The sequence below is a fragment of the Podarcis erhardii genome (genome assembly GCF_964252035.2).
Source record: "Podarcis erhardii genome assembly, chromosome: 2".
Classification (NCBI taxonomy): Eukaryota; Metazoa; Chordata; class Lepidosauria; order Squamata; family Lacertidae; genus Podarcis; species Podarcis erhardii.
In genome coordinates, this window is record NC_138498.1 from 115,072,393 (window position 1) to 115,090,366 (window position 17,974).

The 17,974-nt window shown below is 44.8% G+C and overlaps 2 protein-coding genes across 2 annotated transcripts in view; both read left to right on the top strand.

Moving 5' to 3' along the window:
- Window positions 1-17,974, top strand: part of LOC309335195 (uncharacterized protein) — a gene marked incomplete at its 5' end in the record, with an annotated part of 74,281 nt that overhangs the window by 2,831 nt on the left and 53,476 nt on the right. Inside the window, 4 exons of the mRNA XM_081850069.1 lie at window positions 11,209-11,328; window positions 13,534-13,629; window positions 15,293-15,523; window positions 17,146-17,168. Coding sequence (XP_081706195.1) covers window positions 11,209-11,328; window positions 13,534-13,629; window positions 15,293-15,523; window positions 17,146-17,168 — 470 coding nt within the window. The remainder of the gene's footprint in view (window positions 1-11,208; window positions 11,329-13,533; window positions 13,630-15,292; window positions 15,524-17,145; window positions 17,169-17,974) is intronic.
- On the top strand, window positions 48-8,657 carry LOC309336317 (E3 ubiquitin-protein ligase TRIM7-like; the record flags this gene model as incomplete). Its single annotated transcript, XM_081851939.1, has 7 exons — window positions 48-104; window positions 517-654; window positions 824-1,054; window positions 2,417-2,439; window positions 3,821-3,942; window positions 4,918-4,950; window positions 7,182-8,657. 7 exons carry the CDS (start codon window positions 48-50, stop codon window positions 7,733-7,735), a joined length of 1,158 nt encoding a protein of 385 aa, XP_081708065.1. The 3' UTR covers window positions 7,736-8,657.

The window sequence follows — 17,974 nt, forward strand, 5'->3', positions numbered from 1 at the left end:
TCTGCAAGGAGGATGAAGCCCCCATCTGCCAGGGTTGTTGCAGAGCCATGGAGCACCAAAGCCACGAGGCGGTTCCTATAGAGGAGGCGTCCCAGGAGTACAAGGTAGGAAAACACTCTAGATCAGTGGCGGAGCGTTCCTTGCTGGTGCCCGGGGCATGCCGCACCCCATGGGGACAAGTTGTGCTGGTGGAGCGACCCCCAGTAACTGGAGCTAAGAGGGGGGGCATTGCGCTGCCTGCTTGGCCATGCAGTGGGGAACTTGGCCAACCAACGTGGCCGATGCTGAATAAACGTTTCATCATCTTTCGAGGGGTTAATTTCCCTCTATGTCCCCCTGCAGCATATTGGAGTCACTCCCCACAGTTCTTCCTCTGGAAGCAGCTCCCAGTGAAGGATCCTAGAACTGGAAGGTGGGGCAAGGCAGGGGGCAGGAATGAAGGGGAACCTCCGGAAGGAGCCAGGAATGTGGGACAGGGAGCAAGCGTATGATTCAGTTGCCTGATATTACTAAAAGGCTCGAAAAAGCAACCCAGCTGGGATTTTCTTTTCTTTTCAGGATCAGATCAGCAGATGCCTAGACAACGTGAAGAAGGAGAGAAGGAAAATTCTGGTGTTTAAAGCAGATGCAGAAAGGGAAAGCCAAGACCTGCTTGTAAGCATCACTGTTATTTGAAGGTGGAAAAGTGCTGTAGTCTTAAATCTCTCTAAAATGGCAGACATGCCCTTCCAGGTGAATTCTGGTATCTGTCCTCTTCATCCTGCAACATTATGCCTGATATTGGCCTGCTGTTCTCCTCCCCTTTCTCTTTTTGCTGCTGCAGAAGCAGATTGAAGCAGAGAAGGGGACGTTGGTGGCTGAGATCAGGCGACTGCACCAGTTTCTGGAAGAACAAGAGAAGCTTCTTCTGGCCCAGATGGAAAAGGTGGAGAAGGAGATTGCAAAGAAAAAGGAGGAGCAGCTGGCCAGACTCTCCAGGGAACTTTCCGCTTTTGATAGTGCCATTCGTGAGATGGAGAAGAAGCTTCAGGAACCAGCGAGTGAACTCCTGCAGGTCAGGCCTCATCCTGATGCGAGAGGGTGAAGTGTGCTGTTATAAGGTCAAGGGGTATAGTGTGGTGCTTGTGCAACAGTGTGGGGGGTTCAGGGGCTGGGCGCCGTCGAGGTCATCACCTCGGGCCCCCTTCGAGGATCAGCTGCTTCAGACTACAGTGGTACCTTGGGTTACTTACGCTTCAGGTTACAGACGCTTCAGGTTATAGACTCCACTAACCCAGAAATAGTGCTGCAGCTTAAGAACTTTGCTTTAGGATGAGAACAGAAATCGTGCTCTGGCGACGTGGCGGCAGCAGCAGGAGGCCCCATTAGCTATAGTGGTGCTTCAGGTTAAGAACAGTTTCAGGTTAAGAATGGATCTCCGGAACGAATTAAGTACATAATCCGAGGTACCACTGTACAAGCATTTCTTAGTCCTTCCCATATAAAAATACAGGAGCCAACTCTGAGGGGCTGAGGTCCCTTGACACCCCAATGAAATATTTGAGAGGACCAGCCCCCCAATAATGGACATTTGTTTTGAAATGGGGGGGTGTACTGCATCTTGTGATTGATTATGTGGGGCGGAGCTTACCTGCCCACCCCCCAATATTTTCTTCAAGTTGTCACTAGATCAAACCACAGGCCCTTTCCGTCCTGCTTCCTGTTCTCGCATTGGCCAACCAAAGGTCTCTGGGAAACCCACAAGCAATTAGAGCTCTGTATTCAATTAACCTTTACTCAGAGTAGACTTATTGAAATTAATGGGGATGACTATTTTAGGTTCATTAATTTCAGTGTGTCTGAGCAAAAGCTAGTTGAATGCAACCGATACTGCCTCCAACACAGGCATTCCAAATTGGCACAGCATCACTTTTTCATTCAGATGCTGTCTTGGGTCCTGCCAGAGAGGGGGTGACCTATTATTATTATTATTATTATTATTATTATTATTATTATTATCATTATTAAAATAAGTTTGTGTACCACCCTATCCCCACAAGTCTCAGGGTGGTTCATAGGATATGATTGAGTGTGGGGTGTACAAACCAGTGAACCGACTGGTCGCAGGTGAACACGGAACCAGCATGCACTGCAGGGCAAAATGGCAAATCAAAGTGGTGGGACTTAATCTCTCAGGTGTTTGGGTGACTTGGTCAAAAGAGAAGAAAGGGACCTTTTAATAGTCATCACTGGAATGGCTGACATTTGCCATCTCATGGTTATTCCAAAATTACATGGCACTGCATATTTTATTGGGGGTCTTTTGTTTTGTGCTTGGCTAACCTCTCACCACTTCAGCTGCTTAGTATTTATAACTGACCGCAGGTCTCTCTGCCGAAATGGCTCCACTGATATCCTTTTCTTTATTTCCTTCCAGGATATCAGAAGCTTCTTGCAGAGGTAAGTGATGGAAATCTGCTGCTTTAAGATGCTAGAAAAGTTCCCGTTAAAGGGTGATAAGCTTCCAGAGTTCCAGTTCCTTCATCCAGAGATAGCTTAGGACTCCATCGTCCATTTCACAAAATCACAAACAAAAATAGGGACACATTCGGTCTCATCTACAATCATGGGAAGGAAGCCATTCCTCGTTCCTCTCCATTGCATATTTCTGAAGGCTTTTCTTTGTGATGGATTCATTTACTTTGCAACTGATACAAAAAGAGGGGGACATTCCAAAGGTACTTGTAAATATCTTCACTATAACTTACCCTTAAATATCCAGTGTATTTCTGGCTTCTGCAGGTTCTTCCTCAGACATAAGAATGTGAGAAAGGCCCTGCTGGATCCGGCCAGTGGCCCATCTAGTCCAGCATTTAGTTTTCACAGTGCTGAACCAGAAGCCTGTGGGAAACCCGTGATCAGGATCCGAGCCCCAGAGGACACTCCCCTCCTGTGATTTCAGAGGCACCACTGCCTTTGGCCCAGCCATCATGAAGAGCAGCCGCTGAGAGCCTTGTCCCCCAAACAACTGCAACATATTCAAACACTCATGAATTTTGGGAATCTTCCATGTTTAGAAAACACTGCTTTAATTTCTAATATTTTCACCATTTTTATAATATAACCGCTGTGCTAAAATACGTTTATGTTAATTGCAAAAGCCATTCTAAAGCATTCTGAACTTCCTTATATTTCAGAAATGCCCATTGTAGTCAATGGTCAGAGAGTCTGTGAAGAGGAAAGGCGAGTTAACCATTGGCCCTAAGGAAGGGCCCATTGTAGTCCTAAAATCACTCCGCAAAGACCCAGTATTGTTCACTTTTCTTCACAAAAATAATTTGCATATAACAGCTTCTTTAATATTTGCATATATCAGCTTCTTCTTTATAAGAGGGGCAAGGTGTGGAAAGCTTGAAACTAGAAACCAGGAAAGCAGAAACCAGGGACTTTCCTGGATTTACAAGAGCCATCCCGGCAGGGAAATTTTTAAAGGTTTCATGTTTTACTATGTTTTTATATATGTTGGAAGCCACCCAGAGTGGCAGGGGCAACCCAGTCGGATGGGCGGGGTATAAATAATAAAATATTTATTTATTTATTATTTACCTTCAGTCTCATATTCATATATTTCCTTCAGTATATTTTGGAAGCAAGTGTGTGTCAGTTTTCCTTCAACTTGTTAGGTGCTCTCTAGATGATCCCTTTTGCCATTGGAAAAACCCTGCTCCCAAGTCTTCATGATATTTCCATGGTGCCTTTATCATCAGGATGAGACCCCTGCCTTGTCTGAAAGCTCCTTGCATTGAAAGGATGTTGGCTTGACTTTGTTCTTCTCCTCCAGGTCTCAGGAGAAGGAGAACTTAGCGGACCCTCCTGTGGCTTTTCCTCCTGCTCTGAAGTGGAAGATTTGGGACTTCTGTGATATAAATCCCTTCCTGGAGGGAGTCATGAAGAAATTCAGAGGTAATAAAGAAGGGCTGAAAGGATTGTTTAATGGATGTTTAGAAGTGTTCATTGACAGGCTCCAAGTCATACAGATTATTAGCCATGCCAGGAAAAATGGAAGTTTATTTATTCTCTTTCAAAGAGAAAGCCATACTTTCACATGTGAAGACTCAGAGCTTATGCTGCTTTCTTTACGCAATCACAGCTTTAAGCGGATCGCTATAAAATAGAGAGCGGGCAAGAAATTATCGTTTACTGGGCTCCGCCTCTGCCTTGTTTATTGGGCTCTGAGAGGCTCCATCAAGATCTTATGGGAACATGCCAAATCTCAGATGGAGTACAACCCTCACATAAGTTGCGAGTTGTGTGTAAAAAGTTGTACTTGACCTCTTCACATCTCTCAGCCAGGCCTTAGGTGCTTTCACGCATCTCAGCCATTTCCCAAGTAGCCTCACCTACACCCCGCGACGGGGTGAGCTCCCGTTGTTTGGTCCCCGCTCCTGCCAACCTAGCAGTTCGAAAGCACGTCAAAAGTGCAAGTAGATAAATAGGTACAGCTCCGGTGGGAAGGCAAACGGTGTTTCCGTGTGCTGCTCTGGTTCGCCAGAAGTGGCTTTGTCATGCTGGCCACATGACCCGGAAGCTGTACGCCGGCTCCCTCGGCCAATAAAGCGAGATGAGCGCCGTAACCCCAGAGTCGGCCACGACTGGACCTAATGGTCAGGGGTCCCTTTACCTTTACCTTTAAACTACAGCCGTACCTTGGATCTCAAATGCCTTTGTTCCCAAACAAATCGACTCCCGACTCCTGCAGCCAATGAGAAACTGTGCTTTGGTTTCTGAACATTTTGGAAGTCGAACGGACTTCCAGAACGGATTCCATTTGACTTCCAAGGTATGACTGTACAATCTCATGAGTTCGTATTGTCATTACTAGATGAGTTATCAAGACAGTGGCAAGATGCTAAATCTCTGTTTTCTTTTCTCTTCCAGACACACTGAGATCTGGACTTCAGCAGCGAAAAGGTAAATGTCAGGGTTTATAGGGGGAACAGTTTCAGGAGTGATGGAATCTGCTTCTCAAAAGACCAGGCTTCTGTGGATCTTCTGTCCATCACCCCCCAGTCCCCATTTTGCACTTTCTATGTCTCCTTTACAGTTTTTTGTCACTTTCAGGAAGTGATAAATTGTACTCCCACAATTTTCTTGTTAGTGAGAAGCTCAAAGAGGTTTCCTTTTGAAGGATATCATTGGAGGCTTATGACATTTCATCCTTTTTGAGTTTTTTATTTACCAGTATCAATAGTTTGACAGAGCTTAAACATTCACAACAGGCAAGTCCACAGATTGGCATCAGAGAGAGGCAGCCAGGACCAAGACCATATGTTCTCAGCTGATAGAGCCCAAACTCCACTCCCTCTTTCTCCTCTTTTGCTATACACTCAAACATTAATTTTTATTCTTGACAGACTCCTGATAACATCGTCTTTAGCTAGTACTTCTTTTTTCTTGGTGGGGGGGCATGTCTCCAGATACCTTCTAGCTATTTTTTTGCTATTTAGCCAGAAATCTCTGCGGCAACAATAACAAGAGACCTGGCAACTGTGGCGTTCGTACGGAGCCCCCGGTCGTCTCACGGACTATTGACCCATACACCACTAATCCGCTGCCACCAACCAGGTCCTCCCTGGTAAAATCACTTCAGTCTCAGTCAGCTTTTCAATTAATAAAGAAGAGTGTATTGTTTTTCAGACACAAACAAAACTTTTACAGCATTCCAAACGTTGTTGCTCTTTACTTTCTTAGTCTTATTTTCCTCTCTCTATCTCTTCTCCCTCCCCACACTCAAGAACCCACAGCCCTAACTGTCTCTCTATTACCAACTGCCTTTCCCAACCAGCCAACCCACGAAAACCCACCCACTACCCACCAACAACTCCCAACCAACGTCTTCCAGAACTCCTCCCAGAACTGGTTTTATAAACCCACTGACTCCACCCCCCTGGGTTCTGTCTGTGCAACCTATTTAACTATTTCCCCTCCAGCACTCTCTCATATGTGTTAACGTCACAGTAACTTCCCTAAGCCGTTTTTTAGTTTTTTACGTATATGAGGAACAGAGAAGAGAAAGATGAGCTTATCTGGTGTGGGGAGCCAGGATGGCGTCTTTGCATTGAAGGTGAGGGTGGGAACGGCACCTCCTAGGTGTTACCGGGTTTGGCTTAATAAAGTTATTTAAATACAGTCATACCTCGGGTTACAGATGCTTCAGGTTCTGGATTTTCGGGTTGCACACTGCGCCGAACCCAAAAGTACCAGAATGGGTTACTTCTGGGTTTCGCCGCTCGCGCATGTGCAGAACCACTAAATCATGCTTTGCGCATGTGCAGAAGCGCCAAATTGCAACCCACACATGCATAGACGCGGCGCTGCGGGTTGCGAACACTGTAGGTTGCGAATGTGTCTCCCGCACGGATCACGTTCGCAACCCGAGCATCCACTGTAGTTAAGGAGACTTCTACTGTATCTCTCCATTTATCCTGGGAGCCCAGGGGAGGTTGCATTAAAACAAGTCATAGCAAAAGGAAACAATATCAACAATGTAACAGATGTCAATTTAAAAGACAGAACTATCAATTTTCTGCTTCACTCTAAACAAACCAATTTAAGTTTGTTCTTGGTTGATTGATCACGTCAATAATTCCAAGCAGGACATTTTAGACAGGGAGTATCAATCAGATGACAGAAATACATTTTTATGTATTGTTCTTTTTATAAACTACCTGGAAAGATGGGGTAGAACATGCTTTAAATATGTAACTGAAACTTGAGAGCACCTGCTGTCAGTTTTGCCTGGCATGTCCAGCATGGTCTGTCATGTGATGTGAGGTAAAAGATTAAGATGTGGATGAGAGTCCCTGCTTTGATTCCCTTCTGCCATGAACTGTGGAGATGGGGGTGGCCTTAGACAAGCCACTGTCTCTCAGCCTCAGTCCTTCCATCTGAAAAATGGGCATCCTAAGATTGACTTAACTTACAGGGTCGTTGCAACAGTTCTATGTAGATAATGTGTGCTAAGTACTTGAAAGAACTGCAAATGTTTCAAGAATCGTTATTAAGAACTTGATGAACATCCCTGTCTTGAATGCAGAGCCATGGAGTCCCTGTTCATTTCAGAGGGGCTGCTATTTCTGTCATGTGGCTAAAGAAAAGTCAGCTTCTCAGTTTCTCTTTTCTTTCCTCCTCTGCTCCCACAGAAAACATAACTTTGGATCCAGACACAGCAAATCCCCGCCTCATCCTGTCCAAGGATCGAAAGAGAGTGAGAAAGGGAGGAGTGCGTCAAGACCTGCCAGACAACCCTGAGAGATTTGACAGAAATACCTATGTGCTGGGATGTGAGGGTTTCACATCAGGCAGACATTTCTGGGAAGTCGTTGTGAGAAGAGGGGAGGAATGGGGGGTGGGGGTGGCCAGAAAGTCTGTGAAGAGGAAGGGTCTTTTCTCTGTTGGTCCTGGGGAAGGGATCTGGGGTTTGGGGAAGTGGAGCGGTGGGTATCAGAACTTTGTTCCAAGAGAGGAGCCCAAGAGGATCCGAGTGGCCCTGAACTGTGAAGGGGGACAGGTGTCCTTTTACGATGCTGATACAGCAGCCCTTCTCCATGCAGATACAGCAGCCTCCTTCTCAGGAGAGACCCTCCAGCCCTTCTTTTATGTGGCTGCCAAAGGCCACCTGACAATCTCCGAGTGTAGAGGCAGACAAGCTTCCCAGTTCACTGCTAAGTATGCTTCTCAGTGCCAGCAGTCCTAAATCAGCAGAGCAATGCGCAACATCAAAGCGCTTCAGGAGCTCTGACCCAGACAACGAAGCCAGTAACTCACAGAGGCAATTAAGTACAGACAGAAATATCTCACTACCGGGTCATAAAAGCTTAATGGCTCCCATTTACAGAGTTTGCCTCACTAAGAGTTTCTTCCTTAGAGTTTCCCAGGCTTTGCTTTTTGCGACCCACAATGCCCTGCTCTTCCCTCTCTCGCATCCAGTCTGCCAGATAAATGCAGACTAAACACAGTTTTCATACAGCTGCTGTAAGAACAGAAGCAGCTCCTCTCACAGATGCGGCCTTGACAAAAGATAAACATCCAGCTTTCTGACAGCTTCTAGCAGTTTTCGGAACCTTCTGGAATCTTCAAGATCATTCAGTTCTGGAAAGAATGAAAGCTCACCCTCACCCCAACAACTCATCACCATGATGACATTTCAGTCGTCTCAATAGAATCCCTTTCCTTCAATTTATGTGGCAATTCGGCAAAATCTCCCTATTCAAAGAGATCCAAAATTTGCATATGACTCACGCATTCGCAGCCTTGGGCACTTTGTTGAAACAAACAAACAAACAAACAAACAAACAAACAAAAAATAGAAAGAAGGGGGAGACTGCGGGGTGGGACACTGTCAGAAGGGGCCGTGTAACATGCCTGAACTAATGTGGAAATATGTTTCATGTGTTAACATCTTTGATTTTATTAAAGATACTGCTACTATTTGCTCCTTTGTTATTTCAGACTTAATAGTATAATGGCCCCATCTATCCCACGTGACACTTCCTGCAAGGATATAAACAGGGTGACTTATATCCCATCTGATCCCCACAGCAATAGGGCTGCCACTGCCCCCAGTTTGTTACTTAAACATTTCAATTCATGTCAAGCGGATGGGGTGTCACACGTCATCATCATCATATTTATTATTTATACCCCGCCCATCTGGCTGGGTTTTCCCAGCCACTCTGGGCGGCTTCCAGCAGAACACTAAAATACAATAACCTATTAAACCTTAAAAGCTTCCCTAAACAGGGCTACCTTCAGATGTCTTCTAAAAGTTTGGTAGTTGTTTTTCTCTTTGACATCTGGTGGGAGGGCGTTCCACAGGGCGGGTGCCACTACCGAGAAGGCCCTCTGCCTGGTTCCCTGTAACTTGGCTTCTCGTAGCGAGGGAACTGCCAGAAGGCCCTCGGCGCTGGATGATATGGGGAGACACTTTATTTCCCCATTTCTGCCACCCAAATGGTGATTCTCAAATGGGAAGAGGAAGTGAAGGCAGCATGTCTTTCTATTCCCTTTTGAGATCTATGGAGCGAAGAGGAAGAAGAAGAAGAAGAAAAAGAAGAAGAGAAGAGTTTGGACTTGATATCCCGCCTTTCACTCCCCTTAAGGAGTCTCAAAATTACTGTAAAGCTACAGCCCCGGGCCCACCTCTCTGGGAGTAAGTCCCTTTGAACTTAATGGGATTTACTTCTGTGTAGACATAGGAGTGCCTATGTTTTTATAGATAGACGAAAAGGATTAGCTCACAGGTTTTGGTTATTCTCCTCTTCACACAGCACTTTGTATGGTGGTGGCCACTGACTTGCACACCCTCTTAAAGGAGGGTTTGAGACCCAAAGACCTTTCCTGTTGTTCGCCTCCACAGCTTCAGCTTATTCAGAGGTAGACTGCCTCTGCGCCAGGAGGTTCCTCATAGCATGATGTTCCCCTCTGACCTGACCTGCTGCTGCCACAGGGCCTGTGCAGATAACACATATCTTCATGATTAACATAAGCTTAATGGATATAAGTAAAACAATGTCTACATGGAGAGAAACTGCTCCCCCACTACTTTTTGTGTATCCTCCCATAACTTTTTCCCACATGGTCTGAGGATATCCCACCTCCAAAAGCTTTCAGAAGTCTCCCCTGGGACACCTTAGCCCTTTCTTAAGCTCTGGACCCTTCTGCAAAAGGAACTAGAATCTATAAGGATCTAGAATCTGAGTCTCAAAGCAGTTTCTGGTGGATTTATAATGGCCTTCATTGTTTTCTCTTCATTTCTACACTTAAAAATATACCCAAATTAAGGGGAAATAAAATCCTCACTTGGATCAAATGAAATTTGTAAAAGCATCAACACTGAACAACATAATCTATTTGTAATACAGTGGTACCTCAGGCTAAGTACATAATTCGTTCCAGAGGTGCGTACTTAACCTGAAACTGTTCTTAACCTGAAGCACCACTTTAGCTAATGGGGCCTCCTGCTGCTGCCGCACCGCCAGAGCCCGATTTCTGTTCTCATCCTGAAACAAAGTTCTTAACCTGAAGCACTATTTCTGGGTTAGCGGAGTCTGTAACCTGTAGCGTATGTAAACTGAAGCGTATGTAACCTGAGGTACCACTGTATATTTTTATTAGGAATATGGATCAACCACCAACAATAATAACTTTAGCAGTATCTAAAAATATTACAAGTAGGGAGGGAGAGAGAGAACATTCTTCTGCACCCCACCTCCCCCCAAAAAACAAATGCTGGCCGTGAGTTAGCTCAGCCTTCTGGGACAGCTTGTAAAAAAATATTTTTAAAGTTTTAAAAATCCATCTGAGAGAATGGACAGGCTGGAGATGGGACCAGAGGAAGGATAGGACTGGGAAGGAGCTGGAGCTGAGGAGCAGCTTAAAAATTCCCCCAGTTTCCTTCACACGTTCTCTGTGGTTGTGAATGCGTGTCAAATTGCCCAGCGGGAATGTGCAGAGCAGTGGAAGGTTGGGCTGTGTCGCTTTTGGACTTTAAACTTGTGCCCTGCTGCTGGAAAAAGGCACGTGAGTTTGAGTTATTCAGTCACTAGCTTTCGGAGGAGAAACTCTCACGTATCTCCACCTTTCAAGGAAAATGGTTCCTTAAAGTAGCAGCAACGAATTATTCACATTCTTTATTTTAAAGAAACCCAAAACATTCCCATTCAAAGAGACTCTGTGTCACAGCTGAAGCCACAGCAGAGATTGAAATAACCTCATCTGAATTCTCATCTCTGTGTCCCAGTTTAAACCCCCCAGTGATCTCAAGCCATCGGGTCCGAATTTCCTGGAAAGGAAACACGCCCATTTGCAGACGCAAAAAGGAGAAAATTAAACCATCTCTCTCTTCCTGGCGAGGCAGCAGCCATGGCAGGGAGTCCGGCGCAGGATCTCTGTGACGAAGCCATTTGTTCCATCTGCCTAGAGTATTTCCAGGATCCAGTCATCATCCCGGAGTGCGGGCACAATTTCTGCAGATCCTGCCTGAGCCAGTGGTGGGAGAAGTCGGAGGCGGAGGCTTCCTGCCCCCAGTGCAGAGAACAAATTAAGCAGAGGAACCTCATCCCGAATCAGCCACTGGCAACTGTTTTGGAAACGCTGAGAGCCAAAAAGCTCAGTCTTCAGGACTGGGAAACGGTAGGCGGAAAGGAGAGAAGGTGTGAGACACACCAGGAGCCCCTGAAACTCTTCTGCAAGGACCACAAAAGGCCCATCTGTCTGGTTTGTGACAGATCCAAGGAACATGAAAACCACAATGTGATTCCTCTGGAGGAGGCTTCCCAGGAGTACAAGGTAGGAAATCACTCTGGATCATGATTTTGTCGACAAGGGAAATCGCTGTAGACAAGTAGGACCAGTGCTTTTTTTCTGGGGGTACGCAGGGGTACGCATGCCCCTAAACTTTTTGTGAATCTTTGTACTTTTGTCCATTTGCTGTATTTATTTTTACCGGTTTGAACTATAAAATGGTGATTTTCGTGAGTCAAAATGAGAGTACCCCAAAACATATATTTTAGGGGGGAAAGCACCGAGTAGGACCTACAATAAAATTTTCCCCACATTACCAAAAGTGATTTCTCCAGGAGGAATTCCTGTGCAGCATTGTAAAATCCTGCATGCCTGTTGAATTTAACTTTTTTTAAAAATAATAATAATTATCCTCTCTACGAGAGTGCACAAATCCTCATTTGAAATCTAAAAAAGTGATTTAAAAGTTGAGTATTGCCTGATGCATTAACTCGTATCATGGATCCATTGTTCTGAGACTTTGATTAGAGCAAAACAAATTTTGGGACCTCACTTAATACATGGAAAATGTACCCCCAAAAAGTACTGTGGTACCTCTGGTTACACACTTAATTCGTTCCGGAGGTCCGTTCTTAACCTGAAACCGTTCTTAACCAAAGGTTACCAGACGTCCCCGTGTGTTTTTACATGAGTAGAATGTGTGCTTTTATTTAAAATGCATCTCTGGGTTATTTGTGGTGGACCAGCGCATGGCTGAAAAAGGTTGCTAACCCCTGCTCTATGGCATTAACCCCTTCATGCATTACTTAGATTTAAGCAGGTTGATTATATGAGGCTCGTTATGGCACAAAAAAAATGTGTAGGCAACTGAACACCCAGTCAAGAACTACCCCACAGTGCCCCTCGGCATGTGGGCTGGAGCAACTCCACTAGTAAGTGGGGCACATGATAGAGGTTTATGATAGGGTTGCCATATTTCAAGAAGTAAAAATCCAGACACAAAAAGTTGCTGAGCAAAACCCAGACATTCCGCCCTTGGAATCCTGGACATGTCTGGGGGGAAACAGAGATATGGCAACCCTGTTAGTTTCTGTTTGTCACTGCGCAGCTGCTTAGAGTCACAAAACTCTGTTTACATTCCAGAGACTTTCCAGGCTGTTGGAAGTCTCATGGAAGACAGGAGACGGATGTGATGTTTACAGGTTTCCTGATCCTTTGTTCCTTTGTTTTCAGTTGCTCTCTTCTCTCACAAAGAGAGGATGTGTTTTTTGTCTACGTAGTTAGGAAAATAAAACTCTTTGCAATGTAACAATAAATCTCATCACTTCCGCGTGCTGCTTTGATTCTCTGCTGGATGGGAATGTGCCTGAGGCCTCATCAAAGGCTCAGGTCATTAACTATCGGAGGCAATTCCGAAGGACTCGGCCAGAGGAAGATGAGCTTTATCAGCTTGGCCGAGCGGAGATCCCGACAAATCCTAGTTTGTGGGATTGTGTGAGATGTGTCAAAAGTGGAGGGGTGTGTTAAATAGAAAACCTCAAGTTTCTCTGCTCAAACATGAGATGATTACAGTGGTACCTCGGGTTAAGTACTTAATTCGTTCCAGAGGTCTGTACTTAACCTAAAACTGTTCTTAACCTGAAGCACCACTTTAGCTAATGGGGCATCCTGCTGCCGCCGTGCTGCCGGAGCATGGTTTCTGTTCTCATCCTGAAGCAATGTTCTTAACCTGAAGCACTATTTCTGGGTTAGTAGAGTCTGTAACCTGAAGCGTATGTAACCTGAAGCATATGTAACCTGAGATACCACTGTATTCATAATCTGGACATGGGAAGGAGCTCTCTCTCTGCCCCATCTCGAGAGGTTTAAACCCATATTGAATCTAGTAGCCTCCTCACCCCACTTCTGTGTTACAGTGGGGGAAAGAGGGCACCTCGGAGACCTTAGCAAAAACACCCTGGAATGACAGAGCAAGCATATTGATCAACTTGCCTGTTCCATGTATACTAAAACAATTAGTAAATAAAAGTGGGAGCAGTGGTGTAGCGTGGGTTGTCAGCACCTGGGGCAAGGCAAGTAATTTGCGCCCCCTAACCCTGGATTTGCGCCCCCTAACCCTGGATTTGCGCCCTCTAACCCTATCCCTAACCCTAACCCCCAGATGTTGCGGCCGGTGCGGCCGGCCCCCCCTGCACCCCCCACGCTACGCCACTGAGTGGGAGCCAGACTGGAATTTTGTTTTCTCTTCAGGATCAGATCAGCAGCTGCTTAGACAATCTGAGGAAGAAGAAAGAGAAAACACTGGCATTTAAAGCAGACATGGAAAAAGAAAGTCAAGACCTGCTTGTAAGTTACTGTTCCTGGGAAGTGAAAAAGTGCTATTGTCTAAAAAAAGGGGGGGTGCAAACCCTTTTGGACCAGTGGGCACATTTCAACTTTGGGGAGAGTGCTGGGGGTGCTCTTCACAAAATGGATGCCATGGGAAGTGTGGCTTCACTCAAAATGAGAGTGACTTATCCCATAATTCTTTCTAAATGAACATTTATTTAACTCCATTATTTCTTTGCTGTTTCACATTTCCTATCACTTGTGGAAAAGGTCTCCTTTTTCTTTCTGACATCTCCAACACGTGGCAGGGGTGGGATAATTTGTATTTATTTTGTTTATCTTTACTGGCATGGTGTACCACCTGCTCATTATTTTATAGCAATTTTCTGTTATCCCTGAATTCAAAGTAAACCTATATCCATAGAATCATAGAGTTGGAAGAGACCACAAGGGCCAACGAGTCCAACCCCCTGCCAAGCAGGAAACACCATCAGAGCACTCCTGACATATGGTTGTCAAGCCTCTGCTTAAAGACCTCCAAAGAAGGAGACTCCACCACACTCCTTGGCAGCAAATTCCACTGTCGAACAGCTCTTACTGTCAGGAAGTTCTTCCTAATGTTTAGGTGGAATCTTTTTTCTTGTAGTTTGGAACCATTGCTCCGTGTCCGCTTCTCTGGAGCAGCAGAAAACAACCTTTCTCCCTCCTCTATGTGACATCCTTTTATATATTTGAACATGGCTATCATATCACCCCTTAACCTCCTCTTCTCCAGGCTAAACATGCCCAGCTCCCTTAGCCGTTCTTCATAAGGCATCGTTTCCAGGCCTTTGACCATTCAATTAACAATAACTTCTCCCACACTTCCAATTTCCCCAATGTTCTGGGATATTATACCATAAAATTCTTCTGGGTCCGTACTGTATTTCAAGAACGACTGATAACTTTTTACCAAAATGTTCACCAAATTTTCTCAAATTTGTTCAGCTTGATTAGGAGTTTTAATATAGTCTTGCAATTTAGAACAGATTCAGAAGCATTCAGACCATAAAGGATTGCTTCCCTCCGTCCATCCCTTAATCTCTAAATATGAAATCATGTGGTCCTTGCCTAATTAAGGCCCAAATGCTAAACATATACTTTTTCTACATTTTAAACTTGGAAACATTCTATTCTATTATGTTTATTATTGATCCCAAGGGAGAAAATTTAGAGCTGAGCAGGCTTTTATATCAGTCCCATAACCTTACCAAATTAGAAAATAAACAACGATTTTTCAGCAAAAATGGTCTGGCGTATGTTTCCCATAATATTCTATTTAATGGTACTTCAATCAAATTTGGCTCCTGTTTAGCTGTCTCCTCATAGACATTCATAATCCATTCTGCTACTCAATTTATTACAGCTGAAAAATACAAATCTGTTATATTTGGAAGTTGCAAAACTCTCTTCTTAGTATCACATATAGCTCTGGCTTTCAGTCTTGGATGTTTATTTTGACATTTAAATTTTCAGTTGCTGCCATTTATTCAGTGCTGAAGACGATATTCTAACAGGTAGATGTTGTGAGAGAAAGTTACTTTTAGGCCGATCTTCTCAAAACTGACCTCTGGATGCTGCAAAGCCAGACTGTATTTCTGATATTATCCTCCTGCCTCTTCCTTCCACATACTTATCGCAGAAACAAATAGAAGCAGAGAAGGGAAAGATGGTGGCTGAGTTTAGACGACTGCGCCAGTTTCTGGAAGAACAGGAGAAACGTATTCTGGCCCAGATGGCAGAAGTGGAGAAGGAGATTGCAGCCAAAAGGGAGGAGCACCTGGCCAGACTCTCCAGGGAAGTCTCCTCTCTTGACAGCCTCATCCGGGAGATGGAGGAGAAGCGTTGGCAGCCAGCGAATGAACAACTGCAGGTGAGGCCTCCTTCTGACGCTGGGAGATCACTTTTGAATTCTGCCCCACATTTTAAAATGTTGATGAGAAGAAGCTGAGTAGCACACCTTGGCTACTTCTTCCACGCACGTCACTACTTAGTTTTTAACTTCCAGGGACTTTTATATTGTTCTACAGGGGAGCACAGGGACGCGGGTGGTGCTGTGGGTTAAACCACAGAGCTTAGAGCTTGCCAATAGGAAGTTCGGCGGTTTTAATCTGCGCGACGGGGTGAGCTCCTGTTGTTCAGTCCCAGCTCCTGCCAACCTAGCAGTTCAAAAGCACATCAAAGTGCAAGTAGATAAATAGGTACCGCTCCGGTGGGAAGGTAAACGGCATTTCCGTGCACTGCTCTGGTTCGCCAGAAGCAGCTTAGTCATGGTGGCCATATGACCCGGAAGCTGTACGCCAGCTCCCTCGGCCAGTAAAGCGAGATGAGCGCCGCAACCCCAGAGGCAGTCACGACTGGACCTAATGGTCAGGGGTCCCTTTACCTTCACAGGGGAGCAGTCATATATGAGGGGTTGCTGCAGACTTAAGAACTCCCTCCCTGAAGAAGCCAGGTTGGCTCCTTCCTTTCTGTCCTTCTAATAATAATAATAATAATAATAATAATAATAATAATATTTATACCCTGCCCATCTGGCTGGGTATCCCCAGCCACTCTGGGTGGCTCCCTACATAATATTAAACATTAAAAACTTCCCTAAACAGGGCTGCCCTCAGATGTCTTTTAAAAGTCAGTTGCTTATTTCCTTGACATCTGATGGGAGGGTGTTCCACAGGGAGGGTGCCACTGCCGAGAAGGCCCTCTGACTGCTTCCCTTTAACCAGTGGCAGAGGGTGGGGTGTGTGGTGGGTGCGGCACACCCTGGGTGTCATCCCTGAGGGGGGGTGACATCACAGCGCTGCTGCCCCCGGGTCGCTTGCCACAGGCAGCGCCCCCCGGTATGCCAGCCCCGCCCCCGCGGGCACAGAGCAGCTAGCTGCGCCTCTGCCTGTAACCACACTTTCCATCAGGCTTTTGGGAACTGACTGCTTATAATGCTTGTGAACATGATCCCTGGTTTGTGAGCATGGCACCAGCATTCTGTGGGACATGCTGACATCATGCGCGCATGTTGCGAGGCATGCAAGCACGGCATGTTGACGTCGTTTGGCCCAGCATGCATGGTCCTTTCTGGCCCATAGCTCTGGCTGGGTGACTATGAACTGCATTTCATGAATGCTAGGACGCCAAGACACTTAGAAGTTAGGTCATTCTAGGGAACGGAGACATCCTGTTTAGCAACTAGATGGGGAGGAGGATGTTTGGATAAGTCCAAATATTCAGAGAAAGTGAGCACTAGGGCTTGAACGAAGCATTCTGTATCAATGAAATTATTTGTTTCCGTTACAATCTTGAATCTGTGGTTCTTTGATACTGCGTGTGCCTCAGTTTGACTCAATTAGAATCAAATTTCTCTGCGTGTTTTAGAGGGGACTGTTTTGCTTTGTGTTTTGCCAAAAGATAGATACGCCTCTCTCTCCCTCCCTCCTTCATTCAGACCCACACAGTATTCTGCAGAGAAGTGACCCAAATGACTTCTTTCTTTCCCTCTAGGATATTGGAAGCTTCTTACAGAGGTAAGCAGAAAATAAAAGAAAATGATCCTCTCACTATTGAGAGTAATTAATATTTAAATATTAGGGTAATTCATCTTTAAATATTCCCTTAGAGTAATTAGTTTTCAAACATTCAACATGTTTCAGACTCCTGCAACCTCTTTCTCATCTACAAAATATGCAATCATGTTTTATGATGATGAAATGCCCAGTCACCCATACCATTAATTATGGAAATATGCCACATGATTCACAAGTATTATTTCATTTTAAAATATAATAATAATGTCTTAAAAGAGAGGGCAAATTTTTACTGGGCAAGCCTTCCTTACCCTCATATAGTCTGTGCATATATATATTTAAATACACACACTATTTTTCTCTTTTTAAATGATTAATTTTAAATGGGCCTAATCCTAAAATCTCTCACTGTCCAAGGATTTTATTTTTCATTCACTTCCAACAAAGTAGATATTTCTTCTATATATCTTTGTACATTTGCTTCTATATATTTGCCTCTAGGAGTCCACCGTAACTTGTTAAATCGTATCTTATTTAAAAGTATTTCTAAAACTGCTAAATATTGAGAAATCTCTAAAGGGTGTGCAAAAATACAACATTACAGCCATAAAGCAGCATTATAATAACAGGAATGCAGTAATAAGAGGGTCCAATCCAGGGGGGTCAGGTAGAGTCTGGTTAAACAGATAGGTGTTCACAAGATGTCTGAACACAGTAAAATCCCTGCTCTTCACTTCCTGTCACACATTCCATGATGTGGAGATTAACTGACACCAGGAAGAGACATCTGGCTTTTCAGAAAGCTA